The sequence below is a fragment of the Zonotrichia leucophrys genome, chromosome 20 (genome assembly GCF_028769735.1).
Source record: "Zonotrichia leucophrys gambelii isolate GWCS_2022_RI chromosome 20, RI_Zleu_2.0, whole genome shotgun sequence".
NCBI lineage: Eukaryota > Metazoa > Chordata > Aves > Passeriformes > Passerellidae > Zonotrichia > Zonotrichia leucophrys.
This window is the reverse complement of record NC_088189.1, coordinates 11310166-11332937: the sequence shown is the minus strand read 5'-3', so window position 1 is coordinate 11332937 and position 22772 is coordinate 11310166. Positions and strand designations below refer to the sequence as shown.

Here is a 22772-nt window from a genome sequence, read left to right as displayed (position 1 = left end):
GGGTGCTCAGCACAGAAAGGTGTCTTGGTTTGGAAACACAGGAGTCTGCTAAGGAAGGCAGGAGCCTCCCCTGAAATGGAGAATGTAAACCCTCCCCACCCCTCCCAATTGCTATAAATTTTAAATTAAGGGGCTCTCAGGCAAAAAATATGGGAGCAGGAAATAACAATTCTTTAATAGGGAGGAAAAAAGAAAGATAAAATAAACAATGCAGCACACTAGAACAACACTGCCAGAGTCAGAACCCAGCCTGACACCCTGTGGGTCAGGCTGTTGGCAGCAGTCCCATTGGAATTGTGGCTCAGCCCTCCTGCAGTGTCAGGGCTGGTTCTGCTGGAGCAGGGATCCTGTAGAAAGGTGCAGTCTCTTCCTCTGAAGATGCAGTGGGAGAGGCAGCTGCTGTTCCTCTGGGGAATCCAGTGGAGAAGCTGTGCTGGTGTTCCAGAATCTCCAGATTATATCCAGGTAGGAATGCTTGGCTCCTCCCTCTGGGCTGACATCTCCCAATGGGATGCTGTAGTTCTTATCAGCCATGCAGGGACATTCAATAGCTGTTATCAGCAATGTCCCCTCCTGAGGGAGGAGTGATTGTGGTCACTCAAAGAGAGAGATAAGGCAAACTGCCCACTTGACAAAGATAATCTGCCATACAGATGGTAATAGAATATGTCTTGCATTGCAGTCTGGAACAGAAGGGCATGGAGATGTTGGATTGAGTACAGAGGAGGCCACAGAGATGCTCTGAGAGCTGGAGCCCCTCTGCTCTGAGCCAGGCTGGGAGAGCTGGGGGTGCTGCCCTGGAGGGGAGGAGGCTCTGGGGTCACCTCATTGCAGCTTTCTACAGTAGTACCCAAAGGGGCTTCAGGAAGGCTGGAGAGAGACTTTGGACAAGGGCCTGGAGTGACAGGACAAGGGAATGGTTTTAACCTTGTAGAGGGCAGGTTGGATGTTAGGAAGAAATCCTTCCCTGTGGGGGTGGGCAGGCCCTGGCACAGGGTGCCCAGAGCAGCTGGGGCTGCCCCTGGATCCCTGGCAGTGCCCAAGGCCAGGCTGGACAGGGCTTGGAGCAACCTGGGACAGTGGAAGGTGTCCCTGCCATGGCAGGGGTTGGAATGGATGATCTTTAAGATCCCTTCCAACCCAAACCATTCTGTGATCTCCAGAATCTCCAGTGACCTCTGCTGTGGAAGACCCCTGGGGATGTCTCCTTTCAAGGAGTCACTGCTTCCCCTTGATGGGAGAGGACCTTATTCCAGAGAAATCCTTCTTAAGCAGTTGACATTCACTCTGAACACATCCCCAGCTTATTGACAGGGAAGCCAGCGGCTGAGCTGATAATAGCAGCCCCCATTCTTGACAGTTTTCAGGCATTTAGATAAAAATCCTGATTGTAAACAGGATTACAGTGGAAATCACTATGAGAGGATTAAATATGGGATCCCCCACAATGCAGCTTGCCCTTGTGAGCTACAGATGAACTTGCATGAATTTTTGTGAATTCTTCTCTTTGCTTTATACTTTATAGTTATTTTAGCAAAACATGCATCTTTGGAACAAATTTGGTACTGCTCTGACCTCATGGTCTTTTCAGGTCTTCAGCAGTAAAACTTGTCCCAAACAGATCCCTGCTCCTGGGGAAAGAAGCAATAAGTGAAACATATTTCCTAAGGAAAGATGTCCTGCTTTCATGGAATGGTCCTAAGAGAAGATGACTATGCAGAAGGAGAAACTAGAGTTTGGCTGAATGGGTTTTTATTCAGTGGGTTTCTGTATTGCTGGGGGGAACACGTCAGGGATGGGGTTGGCTGGGCACTGCCCCAGGGTGGCACTGGGGTAAAATGTTCTGGGTTTGGGTGCAAAAATAACCTGGCTAATTTGTGCTCCTCTCTTTTCGTCTTTTGTGTTACGGAGCACACCCTCCAGCTAATCAAGAGGACACAGCTTAAGCCTGTGCATTAAAACCTCTTAAGATGTGAGAGGGCAAATTCACTGACCAGAGCAGGGAAAAAGATTCAGGATTCAGGGATAGTTTTAGCTCTGCCACTGATTCACTCATCCTAATAGTCTGGGGTTTTTTATAGTGTCTATGCAGTTTCCTTTCCTCACCTCAAGGCCTTACTAAGTCTTAAAAATTCAAGATGGGATTTTCAAAGCCAGCTTGAAGATTGTCCAATTCCCATTTAATTGGAATGGAAAAAGAGTGTACAAATATTTGTTGGGAAGGATGAAAGTTTGACAAGAAAGTCTCACAGATATCTATGCTTAGCAGAAAGATTTTTGAATGTAGAGTCTGATGAAGGAATAGAGATGGAAGCAAGTTTTGATACAGAGGAAAAGAATTGCTGAGCCAGTCTTACTGGATAACCAAGGAGGTAAAGGGCTTGTTCATTAGAAGGGGTTTTTATGACTTAGAGCAAAGGATAAACCCACCTCAAACAAGATGTTTTTACCAAGCACAAAGATAGCACAGGCAAACAAGTCAGCAAATGTGGCAAGTAGAAAAAGGTCTCAGAATTTTCCACTGCAAGAAATCTGAATAACAACTTCTAGCTGAAACTGTAATGTACTGACTTTTAGTGATTGGAGAACAGTAACATGAATATGGTAATTACAGTAGTTATGATAGGCTATAGATAAAAGTTAAGCTATAGATTGGTTCTACTGTATTAAGATGATCAGCAAAGTGTATAATGAATTGTAACCAAAACCAAAGGGTCTCCAGGCCTGCCTGCAGCTGGAGCTGGCAGCTGTGGCACAGCTCTGTCACCCACCACCCTGGACTGCTGTAACCTCTTGGATGGAATAAACTGCATTTTGTATACAATAAACTGCATTTTGGAGAGCCCCTGGAGTCCCGCATCCCTCATTTCAGCTCTTACAGATATTAAAGCAGTTTTGATCATTCTCGTCATAACACTGGGAAGTATTTTGATATTTCATTTGGAAAATGTTAATATAATGTTTATATATACCATTCAATTGCCATCCCTACCAAGGGCTGGTGCCTGATGAAGTTGTTCTTTGTTCTGCTGCAGCTCCATCCATGCCGGAGTACGACACGGACTCTCCCCTCAACGAGACTGACACCACCATCACTGTCATGCTGAAACCTGCTCAGTCCCGGGGAGCACCTGTCAGGTGGGTGTTTTGTCTTTTTTCTTCACACTTCCCTCCTCTCCTTCCTCCCTCACTCCTCTCTCATTCTCCTCTGATAACAGAGCTGCTGAAAGCAGGCGCTGACTAAAAGGCCAACTCAGCTGTTGATTCTGCTTTTCACACTCTGCTTTCATGAATGCTTCAGCCTCCTTGCCTCCCGCTGTTAACCTCCAGGAAGGATTGCTGCAGGCACTGTCGGGGTTATTACCCTCTCAGCATCACTTCAGATGCCTTTGCAGTGCTGCAGCACAGCGGGATGTGGAGCTGGAGACTGAACATCCCCACACGAGGGTGGAGGAGGCTCCAGCTCTCCATCCTGCCCCCTCTTCCATGATGAACAAGGCCTGCTGGTAATGATTCTAGGAGTGCCTGCCTTGTCTTTAATGCTCGTGGAGGTATTTGCTCAGTTTCTGGATTTAACACACTTCCCACATTCCTAATCCAGCTGGGCTGCTGGGCTGGCTGTGCAGTGAAGTCCAGAAAAAAGGAATTTTGATATAGTGAGGCTTTGCTAGCGCAGACAAACAGATCCTGCTGCAGACTAGAGGATTTACAGATCACAGAATCATTAAGGTTGGAGAAGACCTCCAAGACCATGGAGTCCAACCTTTCACCACTCACCACCTTATCAACCAGCCCAGAGCACTGAGTGCCATCTGCAGTCATTTCCTGAACACCTCCAGGGATGGTGACTCCACCACCTCTGTGAGCAGCCCCTTCAATGCCTGAGCACCCTTTCTGTGAAGAAATTCCTCCTGATGTCCAACCTGAACCTCCCCTGGCACAGCTTGAGGCTGTTTTCTCTTGTCCTGTCCCTTGTGGGAACAGAGCCTGACCCCACCTGGCTGCACCCTCCTGTCAGGAGTTGTGGAGAGGGAGAAGGTTCCCTCTGACCCTCTTCTCTATGTTAAACAACTCCAGCTGCTCCTCACATGACTGGGGCTCCAGCCCCTTGCTCAGCTCCATTCCCTTCTCTGGACACACTCCATCCCCTCAAGGTTATTGCAGAACTGGACAGAGGACTCAAGGTGTGACCTCACCAGTGCCAGGTACAGGAGTGCCATCCCTTCCCTGGTCATTTAGGGGCAGGGAGCTGCCCAGACACCCATGGCATGGAGTGGGCACCTTGCAGGGAACCTTGGTGCCTGTCTGAGCTGGGTCCTGCTCTCAGTGGTGACATGCTGATGGTGATATGCTCTCCATGGTGACATGGGGCTGATGTGGGGAACTCACCTGCAGGTCACTCCCTGATTTGGGTTCTGTACTCATCGCTCTCTTCCATCTCAGTGAATTTGTGTTTGGTGCAAGGCACCAGCACAGATGCACAAATTTCCCTTCTGAGCCCACACTGCCTTACCTGTTGCTGCCACTCATCCTGCCAGGCTCCTCTGCTGACAGCAGCAATTGGAGTCACTTATAAAAACCCCCTGCCTTGCAGAGGGGTCCAGCAGGCATTCATTACCTCCCTGTGGGACCTTGAAGCTTTTACTTCCAGTTTTCACAAGAGAAGTTTTTCCCATGGGTGTTATTTTTTCTTGAAGGTTTTCCCATGGGTATTATTTTAAAAACACCCTAGTCCCCTCTTTCATAATGGGTTTCTTTCATTTTGGATTTCTGTATCTCACTGACAGGTTCTTAATGCTTTTGAAGGATGCCCACTAAGTACTCAGGAGCAAATTGCTCCAGATGCAAACTACTGGATTTAATTAAATATCCCATATCACTGGTGGTCCCCCAGCTGTGTTGTGGCTTGGCCCCAAATTGCATTGACAAGCTCAAAAAAAAAAAAAATTCATTCTTTAAGCACCATCCCTTCTCTGATTTTTCTGAGTAATGTATTTCAAAGTTTGCCTTTCAATCTCTGGTACTCCATATGAGCAAATTTAGGAGCCTATTTTCTGAGTCCTTTAGGGATGTTTTTTTCTCCTGGAAAAGAGCAGTAAAATCACACAGCTTTGTTTTGTTTTATTTCTTTATATGGGGGAACATTCCTGTATCTCGTTTTACCACCTGCTGTCTTAGCAGTGTTGCTATTTTGTCTTTTTATTGAAAAGTCTTGTGATTTTTCTCAAAGTCGATTTACTGCACTTTAACTGCATTCAGTGAATAATGCCTTTTCCAGCAAATGCATCTGTACATAAAATTGGTAGAGATTTTTTATAAATTTTCACTCTGATTTCTTTAATTGCATTGTGGCCTATTACACATGTTTGCAGAAAGTGCAATATTTACATGCCACATCTAAATGATAAAATTATTTCCTATAATGAGTCCATTTCATTGACTTACAGATGTGTGTATGAAAAGCAGAAGGGCAGGAGGAGTAAGGGGGAGGGAGTCTTAGGGAGAATTTTAGCTTTTTATTAACTCTGACAAGCTCAGAATTCTTCCCCTGTATAACCGTCCTGACTGTTCTTAGGCTAACCTTAATAAATCCATTTATTTCAAGCTTCAATTTTCCTATCCTCTTCCCTTTTCTTTCAGTCTATTCTGCACACTGCCCCATTTGTGAAATTCTCTCAAAATACCATTTCCAGAAATGGATCCCATTCCCTCAGTGGGAAATAACATGAGTAACCTATTATGAAGTGCTTTTGGCACCCACAATACACAAAAACAAGGTGGTTTTTCCTCCTCAATGTGTTTTATTCATTCAGGTGAGATGAAATACTCTTTGCTGTTGTTTGGTTAGCTGTTCTACCTTTTGGTTGTGTGGGGTTTATTTCCCTCATGAGTCCCCTCTTGATGGGATGCCATGCTCTGCCCAGTTGCTGAAGGCAAGCCCAGGTTTGAGCCAAAGGGCTGAGCAACCTCCCTGCCCAGCAGTGAGATGGTGCAGAGGGTCCTGCCCAGTGGAAATCCTGGTGGGAAGCCTTCTCCTGGTGGATGGGACCATGGATCCTGCATCCTTCATCTCCCAGCCTGCCTCAGATGGGGCTGAACAGCTCCTGGGAGGAGACTGAAGTGCATTTCCCTCACACCTCCCTGTAAAGCTCTGCTATTCAGAGCTTTCTCTGGGCAGGAATAGGTCAACCCCTTATCCCATCAGCCTGACAGAAAAAAGGAATTCTGATTTTGCTCTGCAGTTCTCCAGTTTTTATGGTCCTTCCAAATTGGGAAGATGTCGCTATGGGACATGAAAGAACACAAGCTCACACTGCTGTTCTCAAGGTGAAGAAAAAAGGGAAGTTTATTTTCTGACTCCAACATTTAGAGATTTCCAAGAGTGACCGTGGATTGGAGGGTGACAGTGCCACCTCTCCAATGACACTGGGCAAACCAACAGTCCATCAACTCTCTCCTCCTCCATAAAGGAATGCAAAACAATGAGTTATTTACAGAAAGTGTGTGAGAAAGTTCACTACAAGAATGTCAACATCAGAAGGCTTAGAAAATCCTAAAAAATCAGGGCAACAGGAAGATGAAAAACAATTAATATACAGTAATTATTCTAATATTTCCTCTTCTGTTCAGGGGATGATGAGTTGGAGAGCATGTAGGGGTGTGACTGTAAGGCAATGTCTGTACTTGGTCTTGAGTTATTTCATTCTGCTGTAGCACTGAGATGGAGCATGGGCTGCAAGAACATCTTCAGAATAATACAGAAGGATATTTAAAATAAGATTAATTGTATTTTCATTCATCTGAAATGGAGCTACACCAAACCCAAAGTCACTTTCAGCATTAAGACGCTTTTGATGTTCCCCAGTGCTCATGATAAATAATTTCAATGTGGCTGTTTATAAAAGTAACAATCATGAACTCGGCATTGTTAATGATCTATAGATAACAATGAGAACTCTTCCATGCAACCTAATAGGATTAATATAAACTTAGATATTCTTTGATCTATTTTGTCCTATTGCCAAAAGAAAGGTGATGCCTCAGCAAGCAGAAATATTCTCCCTTGTGGCACAGGCGTTTCATTTTTTGCCTTTTTTTTTCATGGTATAACCTGCAGAGCTTGACTCCACATTGCCCTTTAAAAATAACTTTTAGGTGTTCCTATATCAATCTAAACCATGTGAATGGTGCTATGATTGATTTGCTGGAGGCTGACATTCATCTATAATACATTCACAAGAGGAAGGAAGAATGCAAGTGTTCTCAATCTTTACTCCTCAACTCTTTCCTGAAAGCCTCCAATGTGATTTTGAGGATATTTCTGCCTTTGAATCTGTTATTGTCAGGAGGGCTGAGTTAGTCCTTCATAGATTATTCACATATGACATCTTTAGACCTCAATTTGAGAATTTATATCCCACTCCCAGCTTGGAAATAACACTCTGAGGGGTTTTATCTGCAGGACATGGCCACAGGCTGGTTTTTGTGTGCTGGATATTTGAAGGTCCATCTGCTTTATTAACACACAGTTGGTTCTGTCAATCCACCTATACTACTGTTATGGAGAAAATCAAATTTCCAGAGCATGTGTTAGTTCTGAGGGTTTCAGAGCTTAGATAAATGCTCCCCTTAGGTGTGATTGCCTTGTCAATGCCCTGCTCTGTGTGGTGGAGCTGTAGGACACTGCAGAAGGACGTTTGAGAAGAGCCTGCAATTATTTTGGGGTGGGGTTCAGAAAATAGGAAACTTTTTTGTTGGAGCAATATGGATTTGGTCTCTCTTCCTGTGGTTCTCAGAGGTATATCAGTAAATAATATGTGATATGCTTTAGCATGCTGCCAGCACACAGGTACAGATGGATCAGTTTATTAATTTACATCTTAAAGGAAATACATAAATCTGAATAAGAGAAGAGAGTTTAAATATTTAAAATATATTAAGAAGGAATGAGCAAAGGTGAAATAAATATTTTCATATCAACAGCCAGCCAGGAGGAAAAATTAATTTCTATAGACCAAGCCTCGTGTTACACTTGAGTGTTATTATTTGATTATTGATCTTCCAAGCATGAAATAAAGGGAAACTTTGTTATACATGATGCTAAAAAATTTAAGAGAAGTCAGCTGTAGTGTTATTTACAACACACCTAGCAACAGTGGGTTTTTTCTGGTTTTATACTCAAGCTATTCTCCCAGGAAAAAAAATTGTTGCATGTATCTGTGTATTTAGTTTTACTCATTATTGCATGTAGGAATACTTTCCTAGAAGGAAGGGCCATGCTGTTGCTTCCATCTTATGTTAGAGAACTGAAAGTAGCTAAAACTTGTCCTTCTATCTGCAACAATGTAAAAATGGAGAAAATTTGTAGCCATTGGCTCAGAATTTAATCTCCATGTAATTCTTCATTTTCTGTGATTTTGGGCATTATCTGCTCATCCTGAGCCTGCCTTTCCTGCATCCCTCTCCCTGCATCCTTTGTCTGATTCTGCCTTTACTTAATTTTTCCCAGCCTTACAAAGGAGTTGTTTGCAAACCCAATGACCTTGATTCTGTGGTGGAGAAACTCTAAATTCACAATCTCTGCTGGTGCTTTTGTTTTGCTTTGCCACTGGTGGGTTTGGTTTGTGGATCCCCATTGGTACAGAGGGAGCAGTGCTGCTCAGATCTCTGCAGCCTCGTAGTGGCATCACATGAGCCTGCCTCAGGCAGTTATGCTGAAAATTGATTCATTAATGCCACAAAAGGGTGGCAGTTTCTAGTTCTTGAAAATCCCACAGAGAGAACCTTGTATATGAAAATTAGGACTAGAGTGAAGGACCAGCAAAACAATAAAAAGGGCGCTAAGGGTGAAATTATCATGCCCTTGGGTAATTCAGAAAGTTAGATCCCCTTGAAAGGCACATTCTTAGTACTTGGAAAGGAAAATTCCTGGTGTGCTTTTTCTGAGTTCCTGTTTAAATGTCTGCATCACATGAGTTGATTCAATACAGGGCAAGCAGTCGTCGCTTTTAATTTTGTACTATTTAATGTCATCTTTTAATTTTGTACTATTTAATGAGAAATGAGATTATCAATCTAGGCTTCTGATATTATAAGCCAAATTATCTGTGTTAATTAACATCTCCTATAATATACCTCAGGGATATTGTTCGGAAATCATTCAAGCTGAGTTTCTCCTGCCTGACACTGTGCCTTCAATTTAGCTAAGAGTTTGGAGGTACATAACAAGTTTCTTCTTAGAGATGAACTAGAGCTACATTTTCTTCAACTGTGTGTGAATATGAGAGCAGGAAATTGAGAACTTTGATGAAAGGCATTAAGTACTTGAAATTATTATGAATATTAGAGATGCTTTGCTTATTGTATCAGGAGAAAAGCAAAATGGAGATACAGGTGTGTAAGGTACAACCATAAGTATCAGAAAGGAATATTTAGTTTTTTGTGTAACATGGCAGAATTCATTGAATAGAGGCTTAAAGATTCAGGTGTGAATCCCAAAAAGCAAGGCTAAAGGGCATTGTGGGTCAATTTTCTCATCTGGTACAGGAAATGCATTTTCCTACTGGATCAGCACAATGTGCAATTGAAATTCAGCCCCCTAAAGGGGACAAATCTGCCTTTTACCATTTTTCAGCCATCCAGACCATGGCCATTTTCACAGCCTGGGTGACCTGCTGTGTCTGTGACCATTCCACAGGGAGCTTGGCAGTGGGCAGAAATGGGAGAGGAAAGCCATAAAATTGGTGTCTATTTGAATGATAATATTTTAACAATCAAGTTACATGTGGAGCAAATTCTTTGGTGCCAAGCAGTGTTTTATTAGTGCTACAGGGAGACCTTTGCTAACAGTTTTTATTGTTGTGAAGACCTGAGGATACTGAGTAGGAGAAAGGAGGTTTTTTTGCATGAATCTTTTATGCTGAATATATAAACTGTCAGATTTAATTCTAGCAACCAACAGGTTAATGAATTCTGAGCTTTAAGCTGATAGTCACAAATTGATGACCATTTCCTCACATCAACCTGTCACCCTGTTAGATAAGGGAACAGGAGAAAATACCCATGGCTCCAGTTTGAGGGTTCATTTTCCCAAGACATTTCTTTGCAGCTCTCAGAGCCCCTGTGCCCCTTCCTTGTTATCACAGAACAAAAGGGTAATAACAAACAACACAAAATACTTCAAAAATCAGAAACTCTGACTTCAGGAGGTGTCCTAGTACCAAGCCTTTGATAGCTTTTGGCTCAGACCCTTTGGTGGAATGAGCTGAGCTGGCCACGGCTGCTCAGGGGTGAGAAGCCCACAGGAAGGACCTTGGCTCTTTTGGAGAATAATCAAGGATGATTTACTTCATTGAAGCAGCTCCTTAAGGCACTTAAAATGAAATGGGATGAGTCTGAGCACAAATCCTTGGCAGTTTTTCCCTCCTCAAAAGCAGTGCCTGTCCCAGGGTGTGGGCGCTGAGCTCAGAGGACAAATGGCCCTTCCTTTTCTTCTGCACATGGCAGGATATGTTCCCACAGGCAGGTGCCCCTTGGTGTGTCTATAACAACAGAAAAACACAATAAAAGGGAAGATGAGCAAGCTCTGCTTTGCTGCTGCAGACTAAGGCATTGCAGGATTTAATTATACTCCAGGTATATAAATTCAGGAAACATGGTAATGCTCCCGTGATTAAAATTATAGAGGGCCTAATTGAAAAAGCATAAACTGAATTGAAGAATTCCTAATTATAGTTTGCTTTGAGGTGTTAATTTCCTCCATAATGAATACATAATTTCTTGGAACTAGAAAATGGGGTTGCTGCACCAGTGCGTGGGATGCAGATGGAATGAAGGGATTATCATAAATGCAGCTAGACAATTCTCAGGAATAAACCTCTGCAGCCATGATGCTCTTCTGCCTCCCCATAATTTCAGCTCTTCTTGCACTGTGGAAAGCAGAAGGCAGAGGCAGGAAGGGTGAAGGATTTGCTTGCAGTGCAAAAGGAAGGGGAAATAGGGCTGGTGTCATTCAGAGCAGCCATGGTGCAAGGAGAGAGGCAGAATGTGCAGTATTTCTAGTAGAAAGTCAAGCAGTAAAAGGAGGAAATACCAATTTGCCTTGTGGCCCACCTTGACAGGTCCCTGAGGAGCTGCAGGAGCTGATGTTGATGCAGGTTGAGGGCTTTTTTCTGCCAAAGGACACACAGCCTACATGTAATGTTTGCTCTTTTGTAAAGAATACTCTCGGTTTTGAAGGGAGTTGGTGGACTACAGGATTGTCAGACACAATCTCCTAACATTTAAATCCATCCCATTCCCACTGTGGTGGGGGTGGGAGGTGTTTATGGATTAATTTCTGCAGAGAAGTTGGGACTTTCCCACTCCCTCTATCCTCAATTTCCCTTCATTCTGGGGCAGGAGATCTTGTAGTGAAGGCACCATTTTAGATTTCTCCCTGGCATCAGAAGCATGGCAATTTTGCACTTTCTGAAAATCAAAACATGTCCAGAAAAGGTGGAAAGGAGCTGGTGGATACTCCTGCAGCTTCAGGTGCTGAAAATCTGTGCTAGCCTTCCCCAGGAGAGCTCATCATCACTGCACATTGACCACAGGAGTGGGAGTAGTTGAGTAATGAAGTTTATCAGAAGGTTGTAAACAGAGCAGGTTCTCTCTTTTTTCCCAGTGTTTTTCTTAGTCTCTTAATTTAAAAAATATCCAAACAGACATGACCTCAATACAGTTATGGTTCTAGTGTTTTTTAGTGTTCTGTCTTAAGAAAAACATCAGATTCTTCAGTGTGGGTTTTCCCTGTGTGGTAGCTGTGGCTGTGGAAAAGGCAGAGGAAGCTTGAATTCCCAGCTAGATTATTTCTGCATCCAAATGAACCTAATTTGATGGAAGCCATTGGAAAAACCCAAATTAATTCTGATTGAAAATATATGCAAATACCCCCATCCTCTTGTTCAAGCTACTGCTTTTATGGAGGGCATGGCAGAAGGTGCTGGACAGTCCCAGTAAGGGTTTGCTATGGTCTCTCATTGCCCTGCAGGTTGTTCAAGAACCACTTTGGCTCTTTTTGTCCTTGAAAAATCCTCCTGGTATTAAACCAGCACTTGCTGAGGATGACAGGACCTCAGTCAGCGATGCCTGTCTAATACAAAGCAGCATTAACAAAACAGAGGTGGGGTTTGGCTTTTTTTTTTGTAGATTAAACAGATGGCAGGTGGCTCAGGAGGGAAGGGACACCTCCAAAGCCACTCACATCAGCTCCTGTTGCAGTGAAAGCTGTATCTGTCTGCACTCATTATCTCTAATCTGCCAGCAGAAAACAGCATTGAGCTGGAGAGGGGGACTGGGCCAGTTCCACCAGGGAGCAGCAGCTATTATGGCTAATCTGGGTTGCAAGCCAGGTCAGGTTTATGGAGATGGTTGAGATAATGGAACACAGAGCTTTGAAATACCCTCTGGTTCTTTTTAAATTTTTTTTTCTATTTTTTTAATTAATTTTTTCTTACTTTCCAGAAGATTAAATAGAGAATTTAAAGCATTTAAGAGAGTACAAGTAATATGACACATGTACAAATAAACAGATGTAAAAGCATGTTCTGGTGGGCTGGGGATGGTCTTTCTGAATTGCATCTTTTATTAAGGCAAAGACTGGGCCAGTTCCACCAGGGAGCAGCAGCTATTATGGCTAATCTGGGTTGCAAGCCAGGTCAGGTTTATGGAGGTGGTTGAGATAATGGAACACAGAGCTTTGAAATGCCCTCTGGTTCTTTTATAAATTTTTTTTATGTTTTTAATTAATTTTTTTTCTTACTTCCCAGAAGATTAGATATTGGAATATGAATCCCAATATAACCAGTTAGATGGTGCCTAGGCCAGTTCTGACCCTCGCTGCTGGGCCAAAGGCAGCACTGTGGTGTTTTACCCCAGAGATACCTTGGCTGGCGGCAGAGTGCAGCGGGGCACAAGACAGGACTCCGTTCTCCTCAGGAGAGAGAGCTTCTGGCAATAGTGGAGAGAAAGGGAGTGGATTCTGTTAGAAGGTTGCCAGATGTTTATTCCATTGGTACAGAGATGTCTGCACTGGGCCACTGCTGCTAACAGAATGGAGGCCGCATGGTCTCATTAACATTTTAAGCTCAGGACAGAGGAAGGGGAGGGGACAGGTGAGCTACCAACCAGGTGAAGGGGCAGGGTCTCAAGGGACTAGGGACACCTATCACACGACGCCTTGCTGGTATGTTAGCCTGATTGACAGGGCACACTCAGCGAGGGGCGAGGGGGAAGGGAGAAGGTAAAACAGGATATTGCAACACGCCACAACAATTAGAGAATTTAAAGCATTTAAGAGAGTACAAGTGATATGACACATGTACAAGTAAACAGATGCAGGAGCAGCGTTCTGGTGGGCTCGGAATGGTCTTTCTGCAAGTCTGAATTGCATCTTTTATTAAGGCAAATGATCTAGCTGGGGAAAATGGCCCTTTAAGTGCACAAATCCTTCTTTATGGTCAGTGAATACAGCTGTGTTCTGAACAGCTCCTTAGGTTTTGTGCATTTCACCACATTGATGCTTGCTGTGGACAGGGGCTGTGGTGATGGCCAGACTTGCTTAGAGCTATATGGGAATATTTGGATTTTTGGATACCTTTCCATAGGCCCCTCAGTCAGAGAAGAGTCATGGTGGGTGGAACTTCATGAGGGTGGAAACATTGATTTTAATAGACATATTTATGTGTAGGTACACACAGGGATGTTTAGGTGTGCACATACAGAGTCATAGAAGCACAGAATGATTTGTGTTGAAGGGATATTAAAGTTCACCTGGTTCCAACTTCCCCTATCCCAGGTTGCTCAGAGATGCATTATTTAATCAATAATTATTGGCACAGCATTGTTAGTGTTGTTTATGGTTCTGTTGGATCTTTGAGTGGTGCAATTTTAAGACAAACTCCAAGTTTCCAAACTCCTCTTTCCCAGCTCCTCCCTTATCACTGCAGGTCACATCTCTAGTGATGCTCAGAACTCACATTTTTCTCCTTTTTTCCCCCTGATTGGAAAGATTTGGTAGGAATAGCATGTGTTCAGCCTGGATACTCCAGACTCCATTAGACAGGACATATTGGCTGGTGGGTGGATGGAGGAATATTGGACAGGAAAGTGTGGATTTGTTTACACACAACTGATGCTGTGATATCAGACAGAGTCACATTCCCCATGCCACTGTTTATATATCTGCAACAGGGGGATAATTGCTGTAACTCAGGGGTCTGCCAGGATAAAATAAATGCAACCTATGAAGGCCATGCAATATTTGACATTACACTGTCACTTTTTATACTAAAAACCCCACCTAACTACCACCAAAAATCCCAAAAACCCCAACCAACCCAAACCAAACAATCCCCCCTACACAGACACCTTCCAACAGAGTTTTCTTTTTTTCAGTCAGCTGTGGGAGCTGTATGTGAGACTGCAAAGGAATTTCAGACAAAGCATCCTGGCCAAAAAGACAGCATTTCTTAGAGTGACACTGGCAGGATGCTTGTCTGCAAATACAAACATTTTGTTTGGGTTTGCTGTTTCCTCAGGCTTGACACAGTGAAATAAACGCTGCTGAAACAGAGCTCCAGCTTTTGGCTGGGGACAGCACAGCCCCATCCGTGTCCCCTGTGAGGAACCATGCAGGCATTAAACATCCTCACTTTTTCTAGAGCCCATTCCAATCACTGGAGAAACTTAACAAAGCCTGAAATTTCAGCAGTAAAAGAATGCCTGTGTGAAAAGGGTGACTCCAAATGGTTTTATCCAAGTGTGAAATCGTTACCTTTTGTTTCATGAATTTCAGGGTCTGACATGCCCTAGTAGTAAATTTGGAGCACTGAGCTGAATATGAGAGTGGAAGAAAATGTGAAGAGACTCTCTTCCCAGCCTTCTTGATTATTAAATGGATTTCATTATTGTTGGCTCTATCTCAGCAGGTTTTTTTTTCATTGCAATGGCAGTAATTACCATCTCTTCTTCCTATGCCATTTTTTACAAATTTGGCTGAATTTGAATCTTTTTTTTTTGGGCATTCTTCAACTTTAGTTAACGTAGTAGAAGAGTTGTTTAATTTAAATGGCTGTTAAAAGAACATGCAAAAATAACTCCAAAATGAAGGCTCTGGTGTGAATAACTTTGCAATATGAGAGACTATTTCCTCAAGCAGCATCACTATTATCAGCTTTATTTTTGTGAATGCCTTGCAGATGTGAGCAAGCTGATTGATGGCAGTGCAGCCCAATATTCATGGGCCACTTTTTGAGTCTTTGAAACAGCCAAGCACATTCCAGAAGATCACATTGTAGAACAATCTCCTTTTCCCCCCCTATTTTCTGCATGTTTATTGAAAGCAAACCTTGACTTCAGCATATTGTATTCTGCATGGAGCTGTTCCAGAGTGCAATGGAAACAGCAGCAATCTTTAATTGATTTTAATGTGTTTTGAATCTGTTCTTAAATAGACAGAAAATTGCAGAACAGAGCGCTGGGTCCTGTCAGTGTGTCCTAGGTGGCTGTGAAACTCAGTTCATTATGGTTTGTAGATTACTTTCAGAGCTTCTGATTAAAAATGCTGCTGGAGGGTGACATTTCAGAATATGTGAAGGCAGTAACTCAGTTCTCAGGAATATATTGGCACCTGTTGGCACCCAGAAGACTTTATGAACTTGGGACCTCTCTGGGGAATTGACTCTTGGGTGCCTGAATGTTTGATTGCAGGAGGTGCCTGGCCAGGAAATTCACCCTTGGAGCCCAAGGAAAGCAGTGCTGCAGGGGGTGCTCAGAGCAATCAGTATCAGCCTTTCTGGCAGTTATCCCTTGGGATTTGTAAACTTTAGGGAATGTATGTTATATAAAGCTTTTTTAGACTTGGGTTCTGTTGAATTTTTTACAAAATCTCCCATATGCAGATTCATAGTGGGACTGGAGACTCATTGTGAGAAGGATTTATTTGCAGTTTAATGTCACCATTTTTAGGGTAAATAATACAGAGTATTGATATATGGAGTACCTTTCTTCCAAATTCCCATTATTTTATTTCTTACTGTCTCTGTGGCAGAATTCAGGCTTTGATCTCAATGTCTTTAAGAGGGGGAAATAAAGATGTTGATGCTACTCTTGTGTCTCAGTGTGCATCACTGAAGGCAGCTTGGCCATAAAACAAGCATCTGCACTTCCAATGGCTAATCTGAATTCAAAATGTGGGTGTCAGGCAGCACATCAAACCCTCTCCCATCCCAGTATCCTGGGAGATGGCTCCATACTGTCAGAATAAATGTGATGAACCTTCATGGATATATACAGATATACTTACTTTGGCTCAACCAAATTTAACAGGATCACAAGTTAAATGGAATAATCAAATGATAAAAAGCTGGTGCTCAGTATCTGTAGCTGGAGTCCTGTGTGGCACACAAGGGGAAAGCAGCTGAAGTTGTTGTTGGTTCCTCTGTTTATTGTACCTTTGTCCCAGTTTATGTACTGTTGATGCCTTTTCTTTACCTCTGTGCAGGTCAGACAGTATTTGAGGTTTATTTACATGTGTTTTGGTGGCCTTTTTGGAATAGTTAGATCTGTTCCTTCCATAGAATATGTGCAGGAGTGGAAATTCAACATCCAGCTCCACATCAGCTGCTACATCCTGTAGCCATGATATTTTCTGAAAAATCCTTTCTTTAGGATTTTTCCTCCTGAGAAGCTGGGAGGCCTCAGGAACAAAATGTAAACAATGATTATCTGCTGCTGTGGAATGCAACAGGTGCATCTGTGATTGGTCTCATGTTGGTTGTTTCTAATTAATGGCCAATCGCAGTCAGCTGGCTCAGATTCTCTGTCCCAGATACAAGCCTTTGTTATCATTTTCTTTCTTTTTCTATTCTTAGCCAGCCTTCTGATGAAATCCTTTCTTCTATTCTTTTAGTATAGTTTTAATGTAATATATATCATAAAATAATAAATCAGCCTTCTGAAACATGGAGTCAGATCCTCGTCTCTTCCCTCATCCTCGGACTCCTGTGAACACGGTCACACATGGGGAGGCACAAATTCTTCCTTCGTTTGCTCATTTTTGTCCTTCATTCTTTGAATTAAAATAAGCAGTAACAAGGAAATCACTACTCTCTTTATTTCCTGTAGCCTATCAAATAGTTTCTCTGGAATAATGTGTTCATCTGAGTTAGAAGTTGGAAGTTCCTGTTCTCTGTAGGATGAACAACAAAACCAGCTCGCAGTAGTCTGCTAAAAAAAAAAAGCACTACAAGATCAAGCTGTACTAATTGCCACTTATTTTTGCTCCCTGGGAGAAAATAATATTGGAAATAATATATGGCTGATAATAAATTTATGTGTTAAATGAAAATATATTAAATCTTTATATGATGCGAAGGAAAGTTTAATAACAAGATTGGTCCAGAGGGAGTACTCAGCTGCTGAAACATTGTTCCTTTTAAGCTTTAATAATTCAGGTAAGTGGATCACTGCAAGGTTACAAAGAAATTATATTCCTTTTCCTACCCTCTCATTATCAAGAGTGTAGAGAATGTTTCACCTTGTTGATGTGTCTAGATACCAAAGTGCAAGGGCCAGATGTTGAATGCTTTATGGAGAGCTCTGACTCAGCTTTTCCTCGCCATATTCCTGTGCATCCTACTTTGAGACTGGTCTTAATACTTAATTTTTGGACAAGTATTGTCTCGGTCCATCCTCCAAAAAAAAAAAAGAAACCCAAAAAAATAAACAAAAACCCAAAAAACCTCAAGATCAGGGAAAGGAGAAGCCTGAGGCAAACAGAGAGATCTCCATCACAGCAATGTGCTGTGACTGGGAATGTTGATTTTTTTCACACTGAATAGGGAACTCATCATTTAAAAAATTACCTTGTAGCTGGTGATAAGGGCACCTTTCATTCCTCTGCAGACAACACTTGTGCTGTGGCCCATTATGGTGGATGCTTTTATCAGTGATTTACAGCCAAGCTGTCAAAAACTTTTAAAAGCTTCTATTAAATTGATGTGGATTTATCTATCTAAGGCCTTTGAAATTTATAAAGGAGTCCAGTTTTGGCCTCCTTTTCTAATCAGAGTGTGCAGCTGCACACAGGGCACTCAGCTCCCCAGCCTTCTAGGAGGTCAGGCATTTGTTTTGTGGCCCAGATTTGAGAATCCCTTGAGAGCTGTGTGCAGAGCAGAGCCTGTGGATGTTTGGAAAGCAGTCCCTGGTGTTTTTTACAGGGACAGCAGCATTATTTGGCTGCACCAGAGTGGGCTGGGGTGGCACTGGGAGCACAAAGCCTCTCCTAACCAGCACCACCCTGCAGCACATCCATGTGTGTGTTTGATTGCAGTGCTTCCAAATGTGTCCTGACATTAAAAACTGGAATGCAGGAGTTAGTGTGGCTGTATCATCTTTCATTCCAGGGGCACTGAAGTTGTTATCTTGTGTAGGAGTTAGAATGCTCTGTTTTTGTTGTCTCTTTTAATGTCATTCCTGTGGATGACACTGACTCTCGTATCCAGCTGGGTGTTTGCAGCCAAGGCTTTGATTCCTGCCAGGAAAGCCAGGGCAGCTGATCCTGCCTGGGAGCAGCAGCTCTGAAACCTGAGCTAGGGAGAGCCCCAGGAGATCCCCGGTACTGCCTACCTGATAGATGGAATCAGAGCTATTAGAATAGTTTTTATCCTATTAGATTTTTTTTTTTATCCTTCCCTCCAGTGCCATTTTTGGAAAACCACTCATCCTTTCTCTTGTCTGTAACCACACTGGTGATAGCAGGGATAGCAAATGGCAAAGGGGAGACCCTGCTCAGCCCTGACCCAGAGATGTGAGTGCAGCTGAAGGTTTCTTTTAGGCCACAAGGGCAGATCCTGCTCACCAAGTTTATCCTGAGTTAGTGCCCAACCACGATCTTGGGGATTGTGGTGCATCCTACCAAGTTCCCATCTTCTGAGCAAAGCTGGATTAGTTTACTGTAGTAATGCAGATGGTTTGCTAAACCTTAGGGTAGGTAATTGTACATTTGCTACTCAGAATTCCCACAGCAATTCCATTTGGGTGTAGGATTGGTGGGATTTTGCTCCAAGTTACAAGAGCACCTCAGTGCAGGTGTGGAAGCATTTGCTGTGCAGCACTTCATGGGTTAATGCAGAGAAGTTGGTCTCTGAAAATGCCCTAAAGGCAGGCAGGGAAATTCTGCTCCTAGGTGTAAACAAAATGGGAGGAGAAGAGAATAACTCAAAACAAAACAAAAAACCACAAAAAGCTACATTGATAGGAACAAAAAAATAGAGTCTGTGCCAGTCTGTGTCCCTGCTGTGGTGATTTTGGAATCCTGCCCTTTTGGAGGGTCTAGACAGATCAAAATACCAGGATCAAAACAGAAAGTGAGACCCAGAGTAACCAGCTAAAAGGGAGCCAGAGCTCAGAGTGATAATCTTCAGCCCAAAGCAAGCTTTGAACTCAAACATGCCCTTGGCTGCTCAACCACTTCCTCTGAGAGTGGCCAGGCTCAGAGAAGAGCAAGGCTGGAGGGTGCTGGACCCCAGCCAAGCAGTCAAGGCAAGGATGAGGGTGCTGTGTCAGTCAATGTGAGAAAAATGCCATGAAACCCACCCTGAGTGTCACCAGAGGAGGGTTTTCAGCCAGAGGGAGCAGTGACAGCAGTGCTAGCTCAGATGCCTGTTCCATGGACAAGGAGTTTGAGCAGGAGATGAACAGGATTTTAACTTGAACACAAAGGGGAGAATTGCTACACCCCAGCTGAATATTCGTGAGCACACCATTGTGCTTTCAGAGGAACCTTGATTCATTTCAAAAGAATAAACATTAAAAGTAAAATTTCAGGCCACTACAAGAGTGAGTTATCTCTGTGAAGGGAAGTGTGTTAACAGCTAAGTGGGAGAGAGAAAATGTGGAAGAATAGAGGCAAAGAGTATCAGTGACTGGGTTCTGTAGGTAGCAAAACTCTTGCTCATGATGAAAAGTGTCTGTAGTGCTCTAATGATTGGGAAAGAGTTCAGTTACCTGGCAGTTCATGTCCCTGGGAGCTTCCCCTTCTCCAAAGGCAGTGCACGAGTTCATGGCTTGCAAGTGGGATAACTGAGAGAGTGAGTGTCACCCTCAGGTCTGGGAGAGAGGATGAAGGAGTTCTTGGCCTCTGTGTAGGCTGAAAGCAGATTAATCTATGTCTGTACATATATATTTGTCTATATATCTAAAGGAGACATTTCTATGACCAGAAAATGCAAGTGTTTCAGATTGGATGAAACAGAAACCACATGTTTTTAGGTTAGAAGGCATCTGGCAAATGTCCATAAAAGTGTCAGCTATAATTTTGCACATGGCTGACAAACAAAATGACAAACTTCCCCAGCAGTGTAGATTATTATGGCCAGAGAGAAGGGTCAGAGTAAGAATGTACACTGTCAGTAAACAGTGCCCAAACCAGCTATTGCTGAGCTGAGGAGAGGGTTTGTATTGAACAGGCTTGCAGCTCCCACTGCATCCTCAATAATATTACTTAAAGTGTTGCTTGGAAACCTGGTTTTGTCATTTTAAAATTGTAAAATAAATAGCAGAGAAGGTCTAAAATAATTTATTAAAGGTTCTGATGAACTGTAGGAGGAGGACAGCTTTCCAAAATGTTGATGGGGCATCATTATAGGTTGCAGTCCATGCAGCTGGTGCTCCTGCTACAGAATTCCCAGAATCACTGGGTTGGAAGAGACCTTCAAGATCATTGAGTCCAACCCAGCCCCAACCCCTCACCCAAACCCTGGCACCCAGTGCCACATCCAGGCTTTGTTAAACACACCCAGGGATGGGGACTCCACCACCTCCCTGGGCAGCCATTCCACAACTTTATCACCCTTTCTGTAAAAGCTTTTTCCCAATCTCCAGCCTGTATTTCCCTTGGTGCAGCCTGAGGCTGTGTGCTCTGGCTGTGTCAGTGCTGCTGCAGACAGAGCCCAGCCCCAGCTGAGCACAGGCACCTTTCAGGGGCTGTGAGAGTGATGGGGGCAGCCCTGAGTCTCCTTTTCTCCAGGCTGAGCACCCCCAGCCACATTAGCAAACACCAGGGTAAGGAGAGCTTTACTATTGAGTAACTCATAAATTGCTCATTCTTGTTCAGATTAGCTGGGATTGTGTCTGGCAGTGGGAATCAGATGGTTTCCAAGTTCTTTCCTGCCTGCCCTGCTGTCAGCAGAGCACGAGCCAGATTCCACAGGCCCCAGGCCCTGAGAATTCAAAAGCAGGAATGTCACTGTCACATTTTCTGGAAAAATCCCTTTGCCCAGGGTTTTTCTCCTGGGAAGCTGAGAAGCCTCAGAGAAAAGGAAAACAATTTTTATCTCATTTGCTTCTCCTGTGTTGTGCTCACATGTGGAATGTGTTTGGAGATTGTTTACCCACAGGTGATTGTTCCATTGCATTCTGCTGGGAGTTGTTTTCACTCTTTGGCCAGTCAGGGCCAAGCTGTGTCAGGACTCTGGAGAGAGTCACCAGTTTTCATTATTATCTTTTTAGCATTCTGACTGTATCCTTTCTGTCTTCTTAGGTATAGTTTAGTATAGTATTCTTTAATGTAATATAGTATCATAAAGTAATAAATTAGCCTTCTGAGAACATGGAGTGAGATTAATCATTCCTCCCTGCCATGGGGCACCCCACAAATACAACACAGGAGCTGGGGTTTCTTCACTCCTGCATGCTGGAGGAGCCAGAACTCCTCAGAGAGCATTGATGAGCTATTGCCATGCTGGAAGTCCCCCAGCCCAGTCTTTGTCCAGCAACGATCCTGTGAACGCAGGGACAATGACACACTGGGGCTGGTCCCAATCTCTCCATCCATCTCCCCTGTCTGCCTGAACAAAGGCCCAGCCTGACACAGACAGGTGAGGGCAGCACATCTGAATAACCTGACACCAAGCAAAATGACTGCAGCCCTATCTCTCGTTGTCAAGCGTGTGAGTGGTGTTAAACAGACAGTGAAACCTGCCTGGGTTACAGCAGCATGGAACTCCAGGGCTTTGGTAGCTGCCTGAGGAGGAAAGGAAAATAAAGCAGAGTGTATTTGAATGCTTTGCAAGCTCTGAGCCTGCAATAGTAAGCTAGAAATAACAAGATTGCTATTATATATCATAATGGCCAAAAGCTTAGCAGGAATCAAAAAGGATTACTATTTCATAGAGTCAGAGGGAATATGAGGAGTTGTTGCTGTTTCTTGAAACAAAAGTGGATTGAGAGAGCTATAAAGCCACCTGCTCAGTACATAAACAGTCCTTGAGGGAATGAAGGTAGAGGGAAACTTGCTATTGGGAATTAGAGCATTCTACATTGCAGGATATCCCCAAAAGAGGTCATAGAATGCCAGAATGGTTTGATTGAAAGGAAACTTAAAGCCCATCTAGTTTCAACCCCCTGCCATGGCAGGGACACCTTCCACTGTCCCAGGGTGCTCCCAGCCCTGTCCAACCTGTCCTTGGACACTTCCAGGGATCCAGGGGCAGCCACAGCTGCTCTGGAAATCCTGTGCCAGGGCCCCACTGGGTCCTTATGAGGACATCAAGATATGAGGGAGGGCCAAAAAAAAGTGGTGTTCAAGATTCTTTTTGGCCTTAACAGCTTTTTGCACCCTGAAACTGTTCCCACAGTCACCTGACACCATTGCCACCTGCTCATGCTCTCCTCCACTGCAGCCACCATTTGGGCCAAGCAAAGAATTCATGTTACACTTTGGTGGCTGA

At 43.5% G+C, this 22772-nt stretch overlaps 1 protein-coding gene across 5 annotated transcripts in view; it reads left to right on the top strand.

The window, feature by feature from the left end:
* The window catches only part of PTPRT (protein tyrosine phosphatase receptor type T), a 482418-nt gene that overhangs the window by 354078 nt on the left and 105568 nt on the right, over positions 1-22772 (top strand). For all 5 annotated transcript variants that reach the window (XM_064730049.1, XM_064730046.1, XM_064730048.1 and 2 more), the window contains exon 11: positions 3036-3138. In XM_064730049.1, the coding sequence (XP_064586119.1) occupies positions 3036-3138 (103 nt within the window). The remainder of the gene's footprint in view (positions 1-3035; positions 3139-22772) is intronic.